This window comes from Mobula hypostoma, unplaced genomic scaffold (assembly GCF_963921235.1).
Source record: "Mobula hypostoma unplaced genomic scaffold, sMobHyp1.1 scaffold_61, whole genome shotgun sequence".
In the NCBI taxonomy this organism is placed as follows: Eukaryota; Metazoa; Chordata; class Chondrichthyes; order Myliobatiformes; family Myliobatidae; genus Mobula; species Mobula hypostoma.
In genome coordinates this window covers 198,175-218,602 of record NW_026948178.1, presented here as the reverse complement: position 1 = coordinate 218,602, position 20,428 = coordinate 198,175, and the positions used below count along the sequence as shown (strand labels likewise).

The 20,428-nt window shown below is 45.0% G+C and overlaps 1 protein-coding gene and 1 long non-coding RNA gene across 2 annotated transcripts; one reads left to right on the top strand and one right to left on the bottom strand.

Moving 5' to 3' along the window:
* Positions 1-354: 354 nt before the first annotated feature.
* LOC134341462 (titin-like) lies at positions 355-14,536 on the top strand. Its single transcript, XM_063039319.1, has 5 exons — positions 355-856; positions 2,672-2,989; positions 5,278-5,595; positions 7,409-7,726; positions 14,242-14,536. Exons 1-5 carry the CDS (start codon positions 409-411, stop codon positions 14,244-14,246), a joined length of 1,407 nt encoding a protein of 468 aa, XP_062895389.1. The 5' UTR covers positions 355-408; the 3' UTR covers positions 14,247-14,536.
* LOC134341463 (uncharacterized) lies at positions 7,745-19,242 on the bottom strand. Its single transcript, XR_010016762.1, has 5 exons — positions 19,076-19,242; positions 18,785-18,979; positions 14,544-14,687; positions 14,096-14,179; positions 7,745-9,544 (listed from the first exon to the last, which is right to left on the bottom strand). It is a non-coding gene; the product is annotated as an uncharacterized LOC134341463 (long non-coding RNA).
* Positions 19,243-20,428: the final 1,186 nt, after the last annotated feature.

Sequence of the window (20,428 nt, the reverse complement as noted above, 5' to 3'; positions counted from 1 at the left end):
ATGAAGCAAATATCGGAAAAAAACAACATCCGCGATTCATTCCGAAGTGGTCGATTACCCCTGCATGACAACAACGACCAATAGGTTCCTGGACTTAATCCCCTCCCAGGACACCAGACTGATCAATTCATCTTGATATCGTGGTAGATGACTGTGGAATAGTTTACAACAAATGAACATTTTTTTTAGAGGAAAATATCGGTTTTGTGAATGAGACCATATCCAATTGTCTGACCTGAAGACCAGGAAGTGATGCTCAGTCTCAGAGTGTAACAGAGACAGGCGCTGCTCTCTGTCGGGATGTCGGAGTTGTCCTCCTCAGTGGTTTTCTTTGTCTCTTCATTCCTGCGAGTGAGGGTGAGTCTCTTCGACCGGCAGAGATTAGCGAATCAACAGTGAGGCGGGTTGATGCTGGAAAGATTAGTTTCAGAGAGTAATTACTTAAGTATCTGTACTTATTGTATCCGTCTAAGAATCGGTACAGTCTCAGGTCCATCCGTCTCCATCGCTTTTCCCCGATACGATTTCTCTTCCTCAGGTCAGTCTCCGAACTTTATCATCCACGTGGAGCACAGGCACATAACTGTGACCGAGGGGGGTGATGCGTTCCTTTCCGTGCGGCCATCGGCCGGGGTCAGCAGTGGAAGGTGGAGTTTTAATGGGAAAATTGTCGTCCAGTGGATCGCTCAGACCGTGTCTGTTGGTATTGCCTACATATCGCGGGCTGAGTTATTCACCTCCAGCGGGTCTCTCCTGCTGAAGTCGGTGAACACCGCGGACAGTGGCGAATACCGTGTGACTTTGGTTCCAACCAGCGGCTCCATCTCCTCAGCGGTCGTCAGTCTACAAGTCCTTGGTAAGTGAGATTTTACCGCATTCACTCATGCTTTCCCAGAAGATTACTTGCATTTGTCGGAAGCCTCGGACCCCATACTGTTTTTTTCTTCTACTTATTTCTCGTTCTTTTGATACCTTCCGTAAGTCGTTCCTGAACATGTTGTATAGTTCCGGATCAGCAGCCCTGCATACCTCAGATCTGGTCCTTCGCGAAGGCCACACGCTTTCAGACAGTGCCTGATGAGATCGGTAACACAATCGGCAGGCAAGGAGTGGGATAAGTTAACTTGTCTCTTTATCAGTCCATTTTGCGATTTTGAAAGGGAGAGATGAGATAGAAGTAGAAAACTTGTTTACATTGGTAAGCTAAGACGAGAAGCAGTGGACATTGCCTCAGGATTGAGGGTAGTAGATTTGGGACGGAGATGAAGAGGAACTCTCTTTCACAGAGAGTGGTCAGCTGCGGAATTCTGTGCCCAGGGAAGCAGTTGGGGCCTCCTCACTAAATGTACTTAAGATACACTTAGATTGTTTTTACGTAGTAAGGGAATTAAGGGTAAATGAGAAATGCAGGTAGATGGAGCTGAGTTTACGGACACATCAGCCATGATCTAATTGAATGGCGGGACAGCCTTGATGGGTCGAATGGCCTACTCCTGATCCTATTTATTATGTTCTTATGTATGTTCACAAAGTTTATAAGTTGCCTGTCATTCACTGTATTGGTTGAACCCTGGGGCAAATGACCACAATACATCATCTCACATTAAAATTGTTTGCTATCAATTTGTAATTACTATGGACGTCTCCCTCTCAGATCAAATCTCTGGTAATTCAATGTTAACTGATTCAGCCCAATCAAGGCACTTTCATGCAGGGCCGTCGCCCAACATACGAACTAAGCCATTTACATTCATGTCCATGTGATCAAGATAAAGAAGCAATTACGAAGATCCCGACTGATCCAGTAGCTTCCCAGTTGTCACAGGCCCCCTGTCGGAGAATACACCTCAGTTATCATCCCCAATTACTGAGATAATTCTGAGGACAACTCTCTCCTTGCCATAAATCCCAGAAAACCTAAACTTTCGGAACAGTCAGCCGTGGGGGAGTTTGTCAATGGGCCTTATTGAATTGCACTGAGCTAACTACATACATCCCCTTCGTTAACAATGCCACTTTAAAATAAAACTACAACCGATTGGAATTAAATTCTCATCCACCGAAACAGTCCTGACAAATATTCTTCTCCAGGCCTCCACGATCCAAATAATGGTAGATCCTGTCCCTCAGAAATCCCGATAGGAATATCCCGACAACTAAAAACATGCACACAGTTGTGTGCTACGTATGACCTGGAGAGGTAGTTAAACTTCCTGCGGTCTCATGGAACAAAATGGAATTTCTCAGCAGCTAACGATGAAGCAGATATGTTGATACAATGACAGATAATTGTGGAACAGTTTACAACAAATGAACATTTTTTGAGGAAAATGTCGATTCTGTTATTGTGTCCATATCCAATTGTCTGGCCGGAAGACCAGGAAGTGCTGCTCCGTCTCAGATTGTAACAGAGACAGGCGCTGCTCTCTCGGGACAGCAGGGTTGTCCATCTCAGCAGTTCTCGTTGCCTCTTCATTCCTTCGAGTGAGAGTCAGTCTCGTCGAACGGCAGAGATTAGAGAATCAACAGTGAGGCGGGCTATTGCTGGAAAGATTAGATTCGGAGAGATCTAACTTAATTATCTGTACCTATTATATCCGTCTAAGAATCGGTAAAGTCTCAGGTCCATCCGTCTCTATCGCTTTTCCCCGATACATTTTCTCTTCCTCAGGTCAGTCTCCGAACTTTATCATCCACGTGGAGCACAGGCACATAACTGTGACCGAGGGGGGTGATGCGCTCTTTTCCGTGCGGCCGAAGGCCTGGGTCAGCAGTGGAAGCTGGAGTTTTAATGGGAAAATTGTCGTCCGGTGGTTCGCTCAGACCGTGTCTGTTGACAATGCCTACTCATCGCGGGCTGAGTTATTCACCTCCAGCGGGTCTCTCCTGCTGAAGTCGGTGAACAGCGCGGACAGTGGGGAATACCGTGTGACTATGGTTCCAACCAGCGGCTCCATCTCCTCAGCGGTCGTCAGTCTACAAGTCCTTGGTAAGTGAGATTTTACCGTATTCACTCATGCTTTCCCAGAAGATTACTTGCATTTGTCGGAAGCCTCGGACACCATACTGTTGTTTCTCGCTCTTTTAGTACTTTCCGTAAGTCGTTCCTGACCTTGTTGTATAGTTCCGGATCACCAGTCCTGAGTAATGCGGATCTTGTCCTCAGCGAAGGCCACATTCATTCTCACGGGGCCTGATGAAATCGGTAACACAGTCAGCAGGCGTGGATTGGCGAAAGTTCACTTGTCTCTTTATCAGACAATTTTACCATTTTGAAATGTATAGATAAGATAGAAATGGGAAAGCCATTTTTACATTGGAAGGGAGTTATGGATTATTGGGAAAAGGTAGGCACAGGGCGCTGAGTTTGCCGACAGATTAGCCATGAACCTATCGAATGGCGGGGCATGCTGGATGGGCAGAATGGCCAACTCCTGCTCCTCTTTCTTATGCTCGTATGTAGGTTCACAACGCTCGGCATTTTCCTGTCATTCACTGTATTGTTTGAACCCTGGTGCGAATGCGCAAAATATATCAAATCACATGAATCAGTTTGGCACATATTTGTAATTTCTCGGAATGTCTCCCTATTAGATTAAATTTCCATGTCATTGAATGTTACGTGATTCAGCCTGAACAAGACTAATGTAGTGTCGTCACTCAACTTACTAACTGAGCCATTTACATTGACGTCGATGTGATCAAGATAAACGAGGAATAACAGAGATCCCAACTGATCCTGGGGCATCCAATTCGTCACAGGCTTCCTGTCGGGGAATACCCCTCCGTCATCACCCCCTATCACTGAGCCAATTCTGAGTCCAACTCCTTCCTTGCCATGAATCCCAGAGTACATAAACTTTCGGAACAGTCTGCCGTGCGGGAGTTGTCAATGGCCTTATTAAATTGCACTGAACTGACTTCATACATCCCTTTCGTTACCAATACCCATGTAAAAATTCTCCAAAAGATTCGAATTAAATTACCACCCACATACACAGTCGTGATAAATATACCTGAACAGGCCTCCGCTCTCCAAACGATGGCAGATCTTCTCCCTCAGATATCCCAGTAGTAATATCCCTACAAATAAAGTCATGCACACAGTCCTCTCCTTCACGTCTGACCTGTAGAGGAATTTCAGATTCCTGCCGTCTCCTGGAACTTCATGGAATTTCACAATAGTTAACGATGAAACGAATATCGGGAAAACAAAACAACGTCTGTGATTCATTCCCTGGCGTGAATAACCGCAGCATAAAACAAACGACCAACAGGTTCCGGGACTGTATTTTCCACCAGGGCATAAGACTCTTTAATTCATATTGCAATTACTGTGGCAGATAATTGTAGAACAGTTTGCAATAATTGTTCATTTTTTGAGGATATGGAACATTTTCCAACAGTTGATCATTCCTTGAGTAAAATTTTGATTCTGTGATTGAGATGATATCCAATTATCTGATGCTAAGAACATGAAGTGCGGCTCAGACTCAGAGTGTAACAGAGACAGGCGCTCATCTCTCGGGATGGCGGGGTTGTCCTTCCCAGCGCTTGTCCGTTGTCTCTTCTTTCCTCCGCGATCCAACCAATGGTAGATCTTGTCCCTCAGAATTCCCCAGAGTAATATTCCTACAACTGAAATTAAGCACACAGTTCTGTCCTCCACGTGTGACCTGGAGAGATATTTAAAATATCTGCGGTCTCATGGAACTGAATGGAATTTCACAATACATAACGATGAAGCAAATATCGGAAAAAAACAACATCCGCGATTCATTCCGAAGTGGTCGATTACCCCTGCATAACAACAACGACCAATAGGTTCCTGGACTTAATCCTCTCCCAGGACACCAGACTGATCAATTCATCTTGATATCGTGGTAGATGACTGTGGAATAGTTTACAACAAATGAACAATTTTTTAGAGGAAAATATCGGTTTTGTGACTGAGACCATATCCAATTGTCTGACCTGAAGACCAGGAAGTGATGCTCAGTCTCAGAGTGTAACAGAGACAGGCGCTGCTCTCTGTCGGGATGTCGGAGTTGTCCTCCTCAGCGTTTTTCTTTGTCTCTTCATTCCTGCGAGTGAGGGTGAGTCTCTTCAACCGGCAGAGATTAGCGAATCAACAGTGAGGCGGGTTGATGCTGGAAAGATTAGTTTCAGAGAGTAATTACTTAAGTATCTGTACTTATTGTATCCGTCTAAGAATCGGTACACTCTCAGGTCCATCCGTCTCCATCGCTTTTCCCCGATACGATTTCTCTTCCTCAGGTCAGTCTCCGAACTTTATCATCCACGTGGAGCACAGGCACATAACTGTGACCGAGGGGGGTGATGCGTTCCTTTCCGTGCGGCCATCGGCCGGGGTCAGCAGTGGAAGGTGGAGTTTTAATGGGAAAATTGTCGTCCAGTGGATCGCTCAGACCGTGTCTGTTGGTATTGCCTACATATCGCGGGCTGAGTTATTCACCTCCAGCGGGTCTCTCCTGCTGAAGTCGGTGAACACCGCGGACAGTGGCGAATACCGTGTGACTTTGGTTCCAACCAGCGGCTCCATCACCTCAGCGGTCGTCAGTCTACAAGTCCTTGGTAAGTGAGATTTTACCGCATTCACTCATGCTTTCCCAGAAGATTACTTGCATTTGTCGGAAGCTCGGACCCCATACTGTTTTTTTCTTCTATTTATTTCTCGTTCTTTTGATACCTTCCGTAAGTCGTTCCTGAACATGTTGTATAGTTCCGGATCAGCAGCCCTGCATACCTGAGATCTGGTCCTTCGCGAAGGCCACACGCTTTCACACAGTGCCTGATGAGATCGGTAACACAATCGGCAGGCAAGGAGTGGGATAAGTTAACTTGTCTCTTTATCAGTCCATTTTGCGATTTTGAAAGGGAGAGATGAGATAGAAGTAGAAAACTTGTTTACATTGGTAGCTAAGACGAGAACCAGCGGACATTGCCTCAGGATTGAGGGTAGTAGATTTGGGATGGAGATGAAGAGGAACTGTCTTTCACAGAGAGTGGTGAGCTGCGGAATTCTGTGCCCAGGGAAGCAGCTGGGGCCTCCTCACTAAATGTACTTAAGATACACTTAGATTGTTTTTACGTAGTAAGGGAATTAAGGGTAAATGAGAAATGCAGGTCGATGGAGCTGAGTTTACGGACACATCAGCCATGATCTAATTGAATGGCGGGACAGCCTTGATGGGTCGAATGGCCTACTCCTGATCCTATTTATTATGTTCTTATGTATGTTCACAAAGTTTATAAGTTGCCTGTCATTCACTGTATTGGTTGAACCCTGGGGCAAATGACCACAATACATCATCTCACATTAAAATTGTTTGCTATCAATTTGTAATTACTATGGACGTCTCCCTATCAGATCAAATCTCTGGTAATTCAATGTTAACTGATTCAGCCCAATCAAGGCACTTTCATGCAGGGTCGTCGCCCAACATACGAACTAAGCCATTTACATTCATGTCCATGTGATCAAGATAAAGAAGCAATTACGAAGACCCCAACTGATCCAGTAGCTTCCCAGTTGTCACAGGCCCCCTGTCGAAGAATACACCTCAGTTATCATCCCCAATTACTGAGATAATTCTGAGGACAACTCTCTCCTTGCCATAAATCCCAGAAAACCTAAACTTTCGGAACAGTCAGCCGTGGGGGAGTTTGTCAATGGGCCTTATTGAATTGCACTGAGCTAACTACATACATCCCCTTCGTTAACAATGCCACTTTAAAATAAAACTACAACCGATTGGAATTAAATTCTCATCCACTGAAACAGTCCTGACAAATATTCTTCTCCAGGCCTCCACGATCCAAATAATGGTAGATCCTGTCCCTCAGAAATCCCGATAGGAATATCCCGACAACTAAAAATATGCACACAGTTGTGTGCTACGTATGACCTGGAGAGGTAGTTAAACTTCCTGCGGTCTCATGGAACAAAATGGAATTTCTCAGCAGCTAACGATGAAGCAGATATGTTGATACAATGACAGATAATTGTGGAACAGTTTACAACAAATGAACATTTTTTGAGGAAAATGTCGATTCTGTTATTGTGTCCATATCCAATTGTCTGGCCGGAAGACCAGGAAGTGCTGCTCCGTCTCAGATTGTAACAGAGACAGGCGCTGCTCTCTCGGGACAGCAGGGTTGTCCATCTCAGCAGTTTTCGTTGCCTCTTCATTCCTTCGAGTGAGAGTCAGTCTCGTCGAACGGCAGAGATTAGAGAATCAACAGTGAGGCGGGCTATTGCTGGAAAGATTAGATTCGGAGAGATCTAACTTAATTATCTGTACCTATTATATCCGTCTAAGAATCGGTAAAGTCTCAGGTCCATCCGTCTCTATCGCTTTTCCCCGATACATTTTCTCTTCCTCAGGTCAGTCTCCGAACTTTATCATCCACGTGGAGCACAGACACATAACTGTGACCGAGGGGGGTGATGCGCTCTTTTCCGTGCGGCCGAAGGCCTGGGTCAGCAGTGGAAGGTGGAGTTTTAATGGGAAAATTGTCGTCCGGTGGTTCGCTCAGACCGTGTCTGTTGACAATGCCTACTCATCGCGGGCTGAGTTATTCACCTCCAGCGGGTCTCTCCTGCTGAAGTCGGTGAACAGCGCGGACAGTGGGGAATACCGTGTGACTATGGTTCCAACCAGCGGCTCCATCTCCTCAGCGGTCGTCAGTCTACAAGTCCTTGGTAAGTGAGATTTTACCGCATTCACTCATGCTTACCCAGAAGATTACTTGCATTTGTCGGAAGCCTCGGACACCATACTGTTGTTTCTCGCTCTTTTATTACTTTCCGTAAGTCGTTCCTGACCTTGTTGTATAGTTCCAGATCACCAGTCCTGAGTAATGCGGATCTTGTCCTCAGCGAAGGCCACATTCATTCTCACGGGGCCTGATGAAATCGGTAACACAGTCAGCAGGCGTGGATTGGCGAAAGTTCACTTGTCTCTTTATCAGACAATTTTACCATTTTGAAATGTATAGATAAGATAGAAATGGGAAAGCCATTTCCATTGGTAGCTCAGAGAGAACTAGGGGACATTGCCACAAGATTCAGGGAGGAAGATTTAGGACGGAGATGAGGAGAAATTGTTTTTTCCCGGAGAGTGGTTAATCTGTGGAATTCTGTGTCCAGGGAAGCAGTTGAGACTTGCTCACTAACTGTATTTAAGATACAGTAAAACCGGTTTTTACATAGAAAGGGAATTATGGATTATTGGGAAAAGGTATGCACAGGGCGCTGAGTTTGCCGACAGATTAGCCATGAACCTATCGAATGGCGGGGCATGCTGGATGGGCAGGATGGCCAACTCCTGCTCCTATTTCTTATGCTCTTATATATGTTCACAACGCTCGGCATTTTCCTGTCATTCACTGTATTGTTTGAACCCTGGTGCGAATGCGCAAAATATATCACATCACATGAATCACTTTGGCACATATTTTTAATTCCTCGGAATGTCTCCCTATTAGATTAAATTTCCATGTCATTGAATGTTACGTGATTCAGCCTAAACAAGACTAATGTAGTGTCGTCACTCAACTTACTAACTGAGCTATTTACATTGACGTCGATGTGATCAAGATAAACGAGGAATTACAGAGATCCCAACTGATCCTGAGGCATCCAATTCGTCACAGGCTTCCTGTCTTAGAATACCCCTCCGTCATCACCCCCTATCACTGAGCCAATTCTGAGTCCAACTCCTTCCTTGCCATGAATCCCAGAGTACATAAACTTTCGGAACAGTCTGCCGTGTGGGAGTTGTCAATGGCCTTATTAAATTGCACTGAACTGACTTCATACATCCCTTTCGTTACCAATACCCATGTAAAAATTCTCCAAAAGATTCGAATTAAATTACCACCCACATACACAGTCGTGATAAATATACCTGAACAGGCCTCCGCTCTCCAAACGATGGCAGATCTTCTCCCTCAGATATCCCAGTAGTAATATCCCTACAAATAAAGTCATGCACACAGTCCTCTCCGTCACGTCTGACCTGTAGAGGAATTTCAGATTCCTGCCGTCTCATGGAACTTCATGGAATTTCACAATTGTTAACGATGAAACAAATACCGGGAAAACAAAACAACGTCTGTGATTCATTCCCTGGCGTGAATTACCGCAGCATAAAATAAACGACCAACAGGTTCCGGGGCTGTCTTTTCCACCAGGACATAAGACTCTTTAATTCATATTTCAATTACTGTGGCAGATAATTGTAGAACAGTTTGCAATAATTGACCATTTTTTGAGGAAATGGAACATTTTCCAACAGTTGATCATTCTTTGAGTAAAATTTCGATTCTCTGATTGAGATGATATCCAATTATCTGATGCTAAGACCATGAAGTACGGCTCAGTCTCAGAGTGTAAGAGACACTGGCGCTCATCTCTCGGGATGGCGGGGTTGACCTTCCCAGCGCTTGTTCGTTGTCTCTTCATTCCTGTGAGTCCCCTTGACCGGCAGAGATTGGAGAATCAACGGAGGTGCAACGGCTGATGTAACAGAGCATGGAGAGGGAAAATTCGTCATATAACATGGAGAGGGAAAATTCGGCTCATATTGTCTTTAAAATGCTCATTGAATATTTGCTTTGTGGTGGAAAATACTGCAGCCATTGCTTTTTCCTCCTCCTCCTCAATCAGTAACTCTGGCTGAAAAATAAATCGCCCATTTTCTTTCCCCATGCCCTCCTAACCATTCCCTGAATGATCTGGTGTCCGGTTATTTCTTGACTCCCCACACGAGGCAAGCCGTCTGCCTTGCCATGTGGCTTGGTCCCTTGTGTTCAACGTCATACATGTGACGTCCTAAGAAAAGGGACCATCTCTTCAGCCTTTGTGCTGTCATCACTGGATCGCCTTTACTTTGGTTGAATATTCACACGAGTGGGTGATAGTTAGTCAACAGGGTAAACTTTTGACCATACAGGTAGTGACTACATTTCTTGACTCCCCACACGAGGCATAGGGTCTCTCTGTCAATCTGTGCTTAGTTGTGTTCAGCTGAAGTTAGCGTTCTTGTGGCAAAAGCTATTGGTCTTTCTGAGCCATCTGATAACTTGCACGATAACTCAGCTCCTGTCCCATGGGGTGAGACATCACAAGCCAGTCGAATAGCTAAGGTGGGGTCAAAATATGTTCTCGGCTGAGACACATTTTCAAGTGTTGGTGTCTTAAGCACAGCTTCTATCTTGTCTTGAGACATGTGTATTTCGTCCTTGTTGGTCACCTGCTGAGAGTGTGAGATTTCATTCTTTTTAAAACTTACCTGGGACAAGCTGCGGCAGACGGATCTCTGGCACTGAGTCTGGTTCTGCAGTGCAGAAGGGAGGGTGGAAGAAGAGGAGAGCGGTAGTGATAGGGGACTCGATGTTAGAGGTGCAGACAGGAGGTTCTGTGGTCGTGACAGAGACTCCCGGATGGATTATTGCCTCCCGGGTGCCAGGGTCAAGGATGTCTCTGATCACGTGCACAGCATTCTGAAGTGGGAAGATGATCAGCCAGATGTCATGGGACACATCGGTACCAATGACGTAGGAAGAAAGAGTGAGAGGGTCCAGAAGAGTGAGTCTAGAGAACCTGGTAGGAAGTTAAAGATCAGAACCACCAGGGATGTAATCTCAGGATTGCTACCTGTGCCACGTGCCAGTGAGGGTAGAAATAGGATGCTCTGGCGGATGAACACGTGGCCGAGGAACTGATGTAGGGAGCAGGGTTTCAGATTTCAGGAACATTGGGATTTCTTCTGGAACAGGTGGGCCCTGTACAAGAGAGTCGGATTACACCTAGACTACAAGGGGACCAATATCCTTGCAGGGAGGGTTGTTGGTGCGATTGGGGAGCGTTTAAATTAGATTTGCGCAGGGGATGGGAACCGAAGGGCCAGAGCAGATGGTGGAGCGGGCGTGGAAATAAATGGTGTTAAAGGTTCACTGAAAGTCACAAATAGAGATGTTGTGCGTGGTGGTAATAACCTTCTGAGGTGTGTCTATTTCAATGCAAGGAGTATTGTGGGGAAGGCAGACGAGATGAGGGCGTCCATTCAGACATGCAATTACGACATTATAGCCATTAGTGAAACTTGGCTACAAGAGGGGCAGGACTGGCAGCTGAATGTTTCAGGGTTCCGATGATTCCGACGTAATAGAGGCAGAGGAATGAAGGCTGTGGGGGGTGGGGTCGCATTGCTAGTCCCGAAAAATGTTACAGTAGTGCTCAAGCAGGGCAGATGAGAGGGCTTGTCTACCGAGGCCATATGGGTGGAGCTGAGAAACAGGAAATGTATGACCACATTACTGGGGATGTATTATAGACCACCCAATAGTCAGCAAGAATTGGAGGATAACATTAAACTGCAGGAAACATCAAGCTGTGATAGTAGGGGATTCTAATTTTCCACATAGGGTTAGGGTTAGGGTTAACCGAGACGGGTTAGAGTTTATAAACCGTATTCCGGAAAGTTTTCTCAATCAATAAATATAGGTACCAACCAGAGAGGATGCAATATTAGATCTCCTATTAGGAAATAGTTAGAACAGGTGACGGAAGTGTACGTCGGGGAACACTTTTGTTCCAGTGATCTTAGCACCCTTAGTTTCAGCTCGATCATGGATAAAGAAAGATCTGGTCCTTTGGTTGAGATTCTAACGCGGAAAAATTTGAGAAAAAAAAGAGAAAGGATCTAAAAAGCGTGGATTGATACAGGTTGTTTTCTGGCAAGGATGTGATTGGTAAGTGGGAGGCCGTTAAAGGAGAAATTTTGAAAGTGCAGAGTTTGTATGTTCCTGTCAGGATTAAAGGGAAATTGAATAAGAATAAGGAAACTTGGTTCTGAAGGGCTATTGGAAATCTGATGAAGAAGAAAAGAGAGATGGATGATATGTATAGAAAACAGGGAGCAAATAAGGTGCTTGAAGATGATAAACCTTAAGAAAGAAATCAGGAGGGCTAAAAGAAGACATGAGGTTGCTTTGGCAGTCAAGGTGAAGGATAATCCAAAGAGCTTCTACAGGTATGTTAAGAGCAAAAGGATAGTAAGGGATAAAATTGGTCCTGCTGAAGATCAGAGTGCTCGGCTATGGATGGAAGTTGAAGAAATGAGGGAGATCTTATTTTTTTTTTTTGCGTCTGTATTTTCTAAGGAAACGGCATGGACTCGAAGGAAATAAGGCAAACAAGTAGTAAGGTCATGTAACCAGTACATTTTGAAGAGGAGGAGGTGATGGCTATCTTGAGGCAAATCGAAGTAGATACAACCCCACGACCTGACAGGGTATTCCCTCGGACCTTGAAGGAGACTAGTGTTGAAATTGCAGGGGCCGTGGCAGATATATTTATAAATGTAGGTATCCACGGGTGAGATGCCGGGGGATTGGAGCACAGCACATGTTGTTCCGTTGTATAAAAAAGGCTCTAAAAGTAATCTGGGAAATTATAGGCCAGTAAGTTTGACTTCGGTAGCAGGTAAATTATCGGAAGGAGTACGACGAGGTAGGAGTTACAAATATTTGGATAGACAGGGACTTATTAGAGAGAGTCAACATGGCTTTGTGCGTGGTAGGTCATCTTCAACCAATGTATTCGAGTTTTTCGAGAAGTTCACCAGGAAAGTGGATGAAGGGAGGGCAGTGGACTTTCTCTACATGGACTTCAGTAAGGCCTTTCCAAGGTCCCGCATATTATGTTAGTTAGGAAGATTCAGTCGTTAGGTATACATGGAGAGGTAAAAAACCTGATTAACGAAATGACAAGCGATGAGGTTTATCTCCGGTACTTGCAAATAATATTTCAGGTGCTGCTGGATAGGGCGTTCAGTGTGATTAGATTAGTGAACGGTACCATAGGTATAAACCGCTACGGATTTACACCGTAGGAAATACTGAACAATCGACTGGGAGACGGATCCGAGTCTATCTCGGAATGCTGGGGAATTAAAACTGAAAATTTGAACTTCAAACCTCATGCCTGGCTCGCAATACGGTGCGATTAAATGACCACAATGTTGGTTCTCATCTGCACTTCAGTTAAAAGTAATGAGCAGGATAACGTGCACTGCTGACATGGGTCTTCACACAACACAATGCGTTGTGAACATTTCCAATCCCCGCAGTTCAAAGGCAAATGTGATGTAGATTAAATTTGGCTGAAGTGAAAATGTAGGAAACACAAAAAAGGACTTGTGGTATCATTCACAGTGACCGGTTATGGGGAATTGATATCACGTCCGCCTCTTGGACTGTAGTGAGCTCTGAGTATCACTTCAAATCTACTCATTGAAATCAAAATTATTTCTTCAAAATTCTAATTCTGGTTTAATTTTATTTCGAAGCAATGCATTCTGATCCGAAATCGGTGCAATGAGGGCAATGATATTTTTTTTTAGACAAATGGACCATTGAATCGACTGCGCCGTGTAAGGCCGTTTCGGGGCTTTGATAAGAATTCCGTTCTCCGGAAAACCTCATGGGAGGTTCAGAGCGAAAAAACGCCCGCATCCCTTATCAGCCCTGCTACCCTTCTGGCAAACGGCCATAGCTACGAATAGTCGAGAATGCAATGCTTCAGTGCACATGTGGATGCGGGAAGCTACAGCTTTTAGACTGGGATGGAAATCACAATGTGCAGTCGTGTTACAGCGACGGGTCCTCACCGATAGAGACTAAATCTAGAGTATTGGAACTGAAAACGGGCTCTACCATACACGCTGTTAATGGGAGTCTCCCTATAATTGCACAGGAGGTCAGTGACGTGACAGTGTGGCGTACACACACGTACATTAGGCCTGAACCCTAATTAGTTTAGTTATTGCATCTACAGTCCAAGCTGCCTTACTTTAGCCCAGCAGAGATACGCTGCGTATTCTGCTTGGAATCGTTCCCTGAATTATTTCCCACAAACCGCACACCGAGAGAAGTTACGAAACGTTATGCTTGAAACTGACGTGCACTGTATCCAGTTTGGAGGAGGAGACGGCTTTGGGGATTTGAGGTAGCTCTGAAATAGTTTCATATGACGTGGATTATCTGACACTGTGTCCCCACTCACCTATTTACCGCGGGAGACTTCCAGACGAATGCATTTGCCGGTGTCTAGGAGCACTTTCTCTGGCGCTGGGCTGTTCTTCCTCTCCTGCAAAGAAACTATGTTGTATTTCCTGTATAATTTGTTGCAATTCGTTTTGTCCATTTCAGAATGACCGGATCCTGTGGCCGGAGGACAACGGGAAGATCGACAGCATCAGCTTATCTGAAGATTCAGATCTCTCTCTCCATCACTACTCAACTCGATACCACGAAATGAACCGAACTTTACTCATCATCGTAAGACTGTATCTTTGTATCCCTAGACTTAAATAAGCTTGGTTGTTCACGTATATTTCCACACTTACGGATGTACTTACTTTTTATAATCGTTGCTAACCTGTTTGATTTATCTACATTTATATTACTGTATTACATGGTTACTAATAAATACCATTAGTTAATAACAATACCGGACTCCAAAGTGTTTTCCATCTCTGCTGGTTCCTTATTCCCGTCACGGGGTGCGTGACAAAACTGGGGTCTGTGTCCGTGATATGAACAAATTGGTCGGGAGGATTGCTTGAATTGATTGGTGAAAATCCGTTTTGATTTGCCTGTGTGGAAATAGAGCAGAAATGGACGTTAATGTTGAGAAGTTTGTGTTGGAACCAACTGCGGAAGAGTTGGATGATGCTACAAGGGTCGTGCTGGTGGCAATTGCTCAAAGGTAAGTTTAAAGATGACCACTAAGATGAGCGAAGCTCGGATACAGACGATAATAGCCCAGCATTATATAGAGAAGGGAACGTTTGATGAGTAGATGGTAGAGTTACTAGCTGAAGGTAAGGTACATACTGAGGGTGAGATTCAGCTTCAGATGGAGCAATGCAGGCTGGAGGCTGAGGACGGGACAAGTCAGCATGAGTTGCAACTGAAACAGCTGGAGGCTGGAGAGGGAGAAAATCAGAGAGAAGAGGCAGGGAGACAGAGACAGTTTGAAAGGGAGATGTGGCAGCTGAGAGGTTTAGTGTCGGACCCTGATGATTTTCACAGCTCGGAAGGGCTGGTTTTGTGTGATGAACTTCAAAGTTGTGCTCCTGATGATGTAAGGGCATACCTAGGTTTCGAGGATGCCGCAGCCCTGCGGGGTTCTGCTACGAAAGCAGACGATGAGGATTGAACCCACGAGCTTGAGTTTACATCAGATTAGAGTTACCCAGAGAATAGCTGGGCGGTTCGGGGTGACCTTGAATTTGAAACTGGGACAAGTGATGACAGTCCAGAGGAGGCAGCTGTCCCGATTGCCTGTGTTCAGGTTGTTGAAGTGCCTGTGAATTCACAGGCTACTGAACCTTGTGTTGAAACTCAGTTAAGGTCTGAGGTCTCTGACTTGGTTGAAAAGGAATGCAGATTTTTTTCTTTTTTTGTGTCAGATGATCTTGGTTCAGTGAATAAGGGATTAACTTGGTTCCAGTGGAATGGGACGATTCTCAGCCATTTGTATTAGACAGTGTTTTAAAAGTTAGTGATGAAGTGAAAATTGCTGAGGTAAGTGTTAATGCAAATAATGGGAACAGTGCTGTCCCTGGACTTTTGGGTGAGGGTGAAGTGCTGGAAAAGGTTGGATTGGTTGATCGTTGACCCTACCCGCAGGACAAAGGCCTGCAGAGGAAAGATGTGCTACTCTGTGGAATTTTGTTTGGACATTTGGCGGTACACAAGTGTAGGGTTTTGATGTTGTGGAGAGAGAGGAAATTGGTTACGGTTTGGAAGTGGAAGTTGTTATGGAAGCAAGTCGAAGTGAAGGTCGTAATCAGATGGGTGGATTATTTGGTCTCTTCCACAATGTATACATGGTTCTTATAAGCCTAGTGATGGTGCTAAGTTTAGTAAACCATGGAGGAATGTTGATACCTCTCCGAGGTAAGGTTGATATAGCAGTTCAACTCATGAGCAGAGCTGCTACTGAGGATTCACACAGAAAGACAGAGGTTTATTTTGAATGCGCCGATACTCAAAGCATGTCTAGGCAGTCTGTCGGTGCCTATGATCGCAAAATGAGAGGTTTAAATTATGCTGAGGTGTCACAGACTTTTTTACCTTCCAGATTTTCGCAGGACTTTGAGGGTAGTAAGGCTGATGAGAGTAAGGTGTGTGAGGAAGATTTGTCTGCATTGAGGAAGGAATTTAAAGAGGAACAGAAGCGAGATTCTGAAATAGCAGCTTCCAAGGAGATAGCTGTCACGGGAGAGGAGGTTGAGAGAGAGTCAGGGGGGCATTACCTTAAAGATGGGATATTAAAGAGCAAGTGGATAACAGCCTCTGCGCCTGCAAGCCCCGTGGTGGTTCCGCATCTTTACAGGGCTGAAATTTTAAACATGGCTCTCATTATGCCTCTGGCTGGACATGATGGAGTGAGAAAGACAGTGAACAGGATTATGATGAATTTTACTGGCCTAGTTTAAGAAAGGATGGTGTGAATTTTTACAGGACTTGCAATACCTGTCAAGTTGAGGGCAAATCTAATCAGGTTACTCAAGTCGCTCTACTTAAAACGATAACAACAGGAATTCTGCAGATGCTGGAAATTCAAGCAACATACATCAAAGTTGCTGGTGAACGCAGCAGGCCAAGCAGCATCTATAGGAAGAGGTGCAGTCGACGTTTCAGGCCGAGACCCTTCGTCAGGACTTAAAACGATACCTGCTTTTGTTGAACCTTTCTCTAGGGTCATAGGTGATTGTGTAGGCCTATTAACAAAGAGCGCAGCTGGTTATCAGTATGTGTTAACAATTTTGTCTGCTGTGTCCAGGTCCTCTGAAGCAGCGTCTTTTGAAAACATCGAGGCCAAGACTGTGGTTAAGTCATTAAGTAAGTTTTTCACACTGGTAGGTCTGCCCAAAGAAATTCAACCTGACCAGGGTAGCATTATTACTTCGAGAACATTCCAGGGGATCGTTAGAGAATTGGAAGCTAAGCACCTGATGTCATCTGCATATCACACAGAGTCCAAGGGAGCCTTGCACCGGTTCAACACAACTCTTATGACCATGATTAAAACATATTGTGTGAAAAATAGACAGATGTATGGACAGGAAAGGAATGGAGAGTTATGGCCCGAGTGCAGGTCGGTGAGACGAGGTGGGAGTAAGAGTTCGGCACGGACGACAAGGGCCGAGATGGCCTGTTTCCATGCTGTAATTGCTATATGGTTATATGGTCATACCAATTCCGGAGTTGTCTGTAACAGGACTGTCGATCTTCCTCGTGGAAAGCGTTGTGTTATTCCAGGGCGCCTCGAAATTACGATCTGCCATATCTTTCGTACCCTACGATGCATTCCATCAGGACCATTAGATCATAAGACCATAAGATATAGGAGAAGAATTAGGTATCTGGCCCATCGAATCTTCTCCACCATTCAATCATGGCTGATCCGTTTTTTTTTGTCTCCTCTTCAGCCCCATTTCTAGACCTTCTCCCCGTAACCTTTGATGGCATATCCAATCAAGACCCAATCAATGTCTGCCTTAAATACACCCAACGTCCTGGCCTCTGTAGCTGCAAGTGACAACAAATTCCGCACGCTCACCACCCTCTGGCCGAAGACCAGGGGCTTACTATCCTCAGGTCTGCAAGTTTGCTCAGCACAGCCTCTTTAGTGATAGCTTTTGTATCGAGGTCCTCACCTCCCATCGGATCCATAACATCTCTCCTTGGCAGGTTTGACGTGTTTCTCCACCGGGAAAATGACACATTGTCGTCTCCATTGTTCAGGCATAATTCACTGGTTTTCAATCGAACTATTGCACCCTTCATTTGTGTGAGAAACCCAGTCATACTGTGATCACTCTTTCCAAGAGGATCACTACCGATACGATCACTAATTTGTCATGTCTCATTGTAATGAACCACACGTAAGATAGTAAATTCCCTTGTAGGTTCAGAGAAATGCTGTTCAAGAAGGCTTTCACAGATGCATTCTCGGAAGTACTCCTCAAGACTGCCTCGACCAACTTGATTTACCCACTGAAAATCCCCAATGATAACCGCTGTTCCATTCTTACAATGCTCACATATTTATCTTTTTATTGCTTGTGCCACTGCGAACTTGGTATTCGGTGGCCGATAGACAACTCCCACCAGTGATCTGTTTTGGCCTTTATTATGCCTGCTGTCTACCCCGATTGCACCCTGACACAAGCCCTGATGCAGTGCCGGATCAGCACCCCCGGAGCAGGGCCTGAACACGAAACCTAATTCAGCGGCTTGAACTACCCTAATGCCTGGATCTCTCTCTTCCTCTTCTCTCTCTCTCACTCTCTCTCTTTCTCTCTCTCTCTCTCTCTCTCATTCTCTTTCTCTCTCTCTCTCTCTCTCTCTCTCTCTCTCTTCTCTGCCTCTGTCTCTCTGTCTCTCTCTCTCTCTCTCTCTCTCTCTCTCTCTCTCTCTCTCTCTGCCTCTGACTCTCTGTCTCTCTCTCTCTCTCTCTCTTCTCTGCCTCTCTCTCTCTCTCTCTCTCGCTCTCTCTCTCTCTCTCTCTCTCTCTCTCTTCTCTGCCTCTGTCTCTCTCATTCTCGCTCTCTCTACTTTAATCAATATATCGAACTGTCTGTCTCCGCTGTTTTCATCCTCTCTGATATCAAGACCCTTCACGTTCTCACATGTGTGGTGAACATCCCCATATTTTGATGACACAGAAGTTTCTCACCTCTAAATCCGATCACTTAATTCTCTGCATCGCCATCTCCCCAGGCAAGAAATTTTATAGCAGGCAAACTGACTGTGAAGAATTCTGGCCATAACCATTCCTGCGATACTCTTGTCTGATTATTTTTTTCTCCCATAAGTAAATATTTCTCCATACAAGTGGATTTACAGCCAATAAAACACGTGGGTTAAAGTCCTGTGCGAGAACAAACACAGAGCCGAATCAGATCATCCATTAAACTACAGGGTCACACAACATGGAGGTCGTGCATTCGGCTCATATTGTCCTAACCTTACGAGTCTCGTGAATCCCAATTTTCACGCCGAGTCCCACAACCTTCCTGGACCTGGTATTTTGATGCGGTCATCTAACCATTCACTTTATGGTGGCAAATTCGGCGGTGCATCTCATACACCTACACCTCGATCAGTACCTCCGGCTGAAAAATAAATCTCCCATTTCTCTTTCACATGCCCTGAATCGTATGATCTCTGGTTATAGATTAACCCGTCTGTTTATTTTAGAGGCGATAAGAGCAAGTGAAACAACTTGCGAAACTTTGATAAAGTAGCGCGGAATAAAAGTTCATTGGTGGATAGTTATTAGCAGGGATAAAGTTTACTGAACGAGATTATTCCTTTGAACTTTGAAAGGCATCCTGTGAGGATCAGAAAAACCAAGAGTTAATATTTAATTCTGAACGGAGGGCAAACTACACTGACAGTTAATCGGCAGGCTGCAAATGAGTTTTCAGGTAGGAAAAGATGATTGTGTCGGATATTTAACTTCCATAATAACTTTCACCACGTTGCGGTTATTAGTTCATGAAAAATGTGCAACGAGGCCAACAGTCGACATTTGGTCCTTCTACCCAGACGAACCTTTTAGTGAGATGATTGCTGATTGGTTCGCTGCCTCTGCTCCACTTTCCGGCCTGTCCATTGCGATATTTGAGCAACTACAGCACTATAACAATGGAAAGGTTACAGCAGAGCAACGCACATCAAAGTTGCTGGTGAACGCAGCAGGCCAGGCAGCATCACTAGGAAGAGGTACAGTCGACGTTTCAGGCCAAGACCCTTCGTCAGGACCCTTCGTTGGCGAAAAGTGGCTTTCTCCCCGTTGACTCCATTGGCCTGCTAACCAGCCGTGTTTCATGAGGAGCCCGGTAAAAGGGAGTTTCACTCATTTGCCTGTAAGGCGACAGTTCTGCCTGGGAAGGTGTGAATCCGGATTGACTGACCTCACCTCTACGGAAACTGTGCACATTGAAAGCCCAGGGCGCACACTAGATCTTCAGTGATCTACTCATCTCTCAATGTAAACACTCACATGTGAGCTCTCTCAGTCGTCCCAATGGAGGCGTGAGACATCTTTACTCGCATATCCTGATCTCTACACCACTCCAGGATGCTCAGGTGATCTCAGCAACATCTCATCATGTCTGTTCTCTTTGCCTCATTAAATTAAATCCTCTTCCCTGCTCTACGCACTTTACTTACCTTTCTTTGTGAAATTATAAATATGTGAGGCCAAGCAGAGATCCTCTCAGAAGTTCCCGCCAATACGCTTAAAGCTGCTCACCACTTCCGGGAGGACGGGTGTCTGTTCGGTTGAATTCCCCTTCGTGAAGTCCACAATACA

What these genes read in the sequence shown, in the direction of transcription:
- LOC134341462 (XM_063039319.1), top strand. Translation starts at nt 409, where the DNA reads ATGCTGGAAAGATTAGTTTCAGAGAGTAATTACTTAAGTATCTGTACT. An exon ending in CGTCAGTCTACAAGTCCTTG is followed by an intron (nt 857 to 2,671) that starts GTAAGTGAGATT and finishes TCTCTTCCTCAG; the next exon opens with GTCAGTCTCCGAACTTTATC. An exon ending in CGTCAGTCTACAAGTCCTTG is followed by an intron (nt 2,990 to 5,277) that starts GTAAGTGAGATT and finishes TCTCTTCCTCAG; the next exon opens with GTCAGTCTCCGAACTTTATC.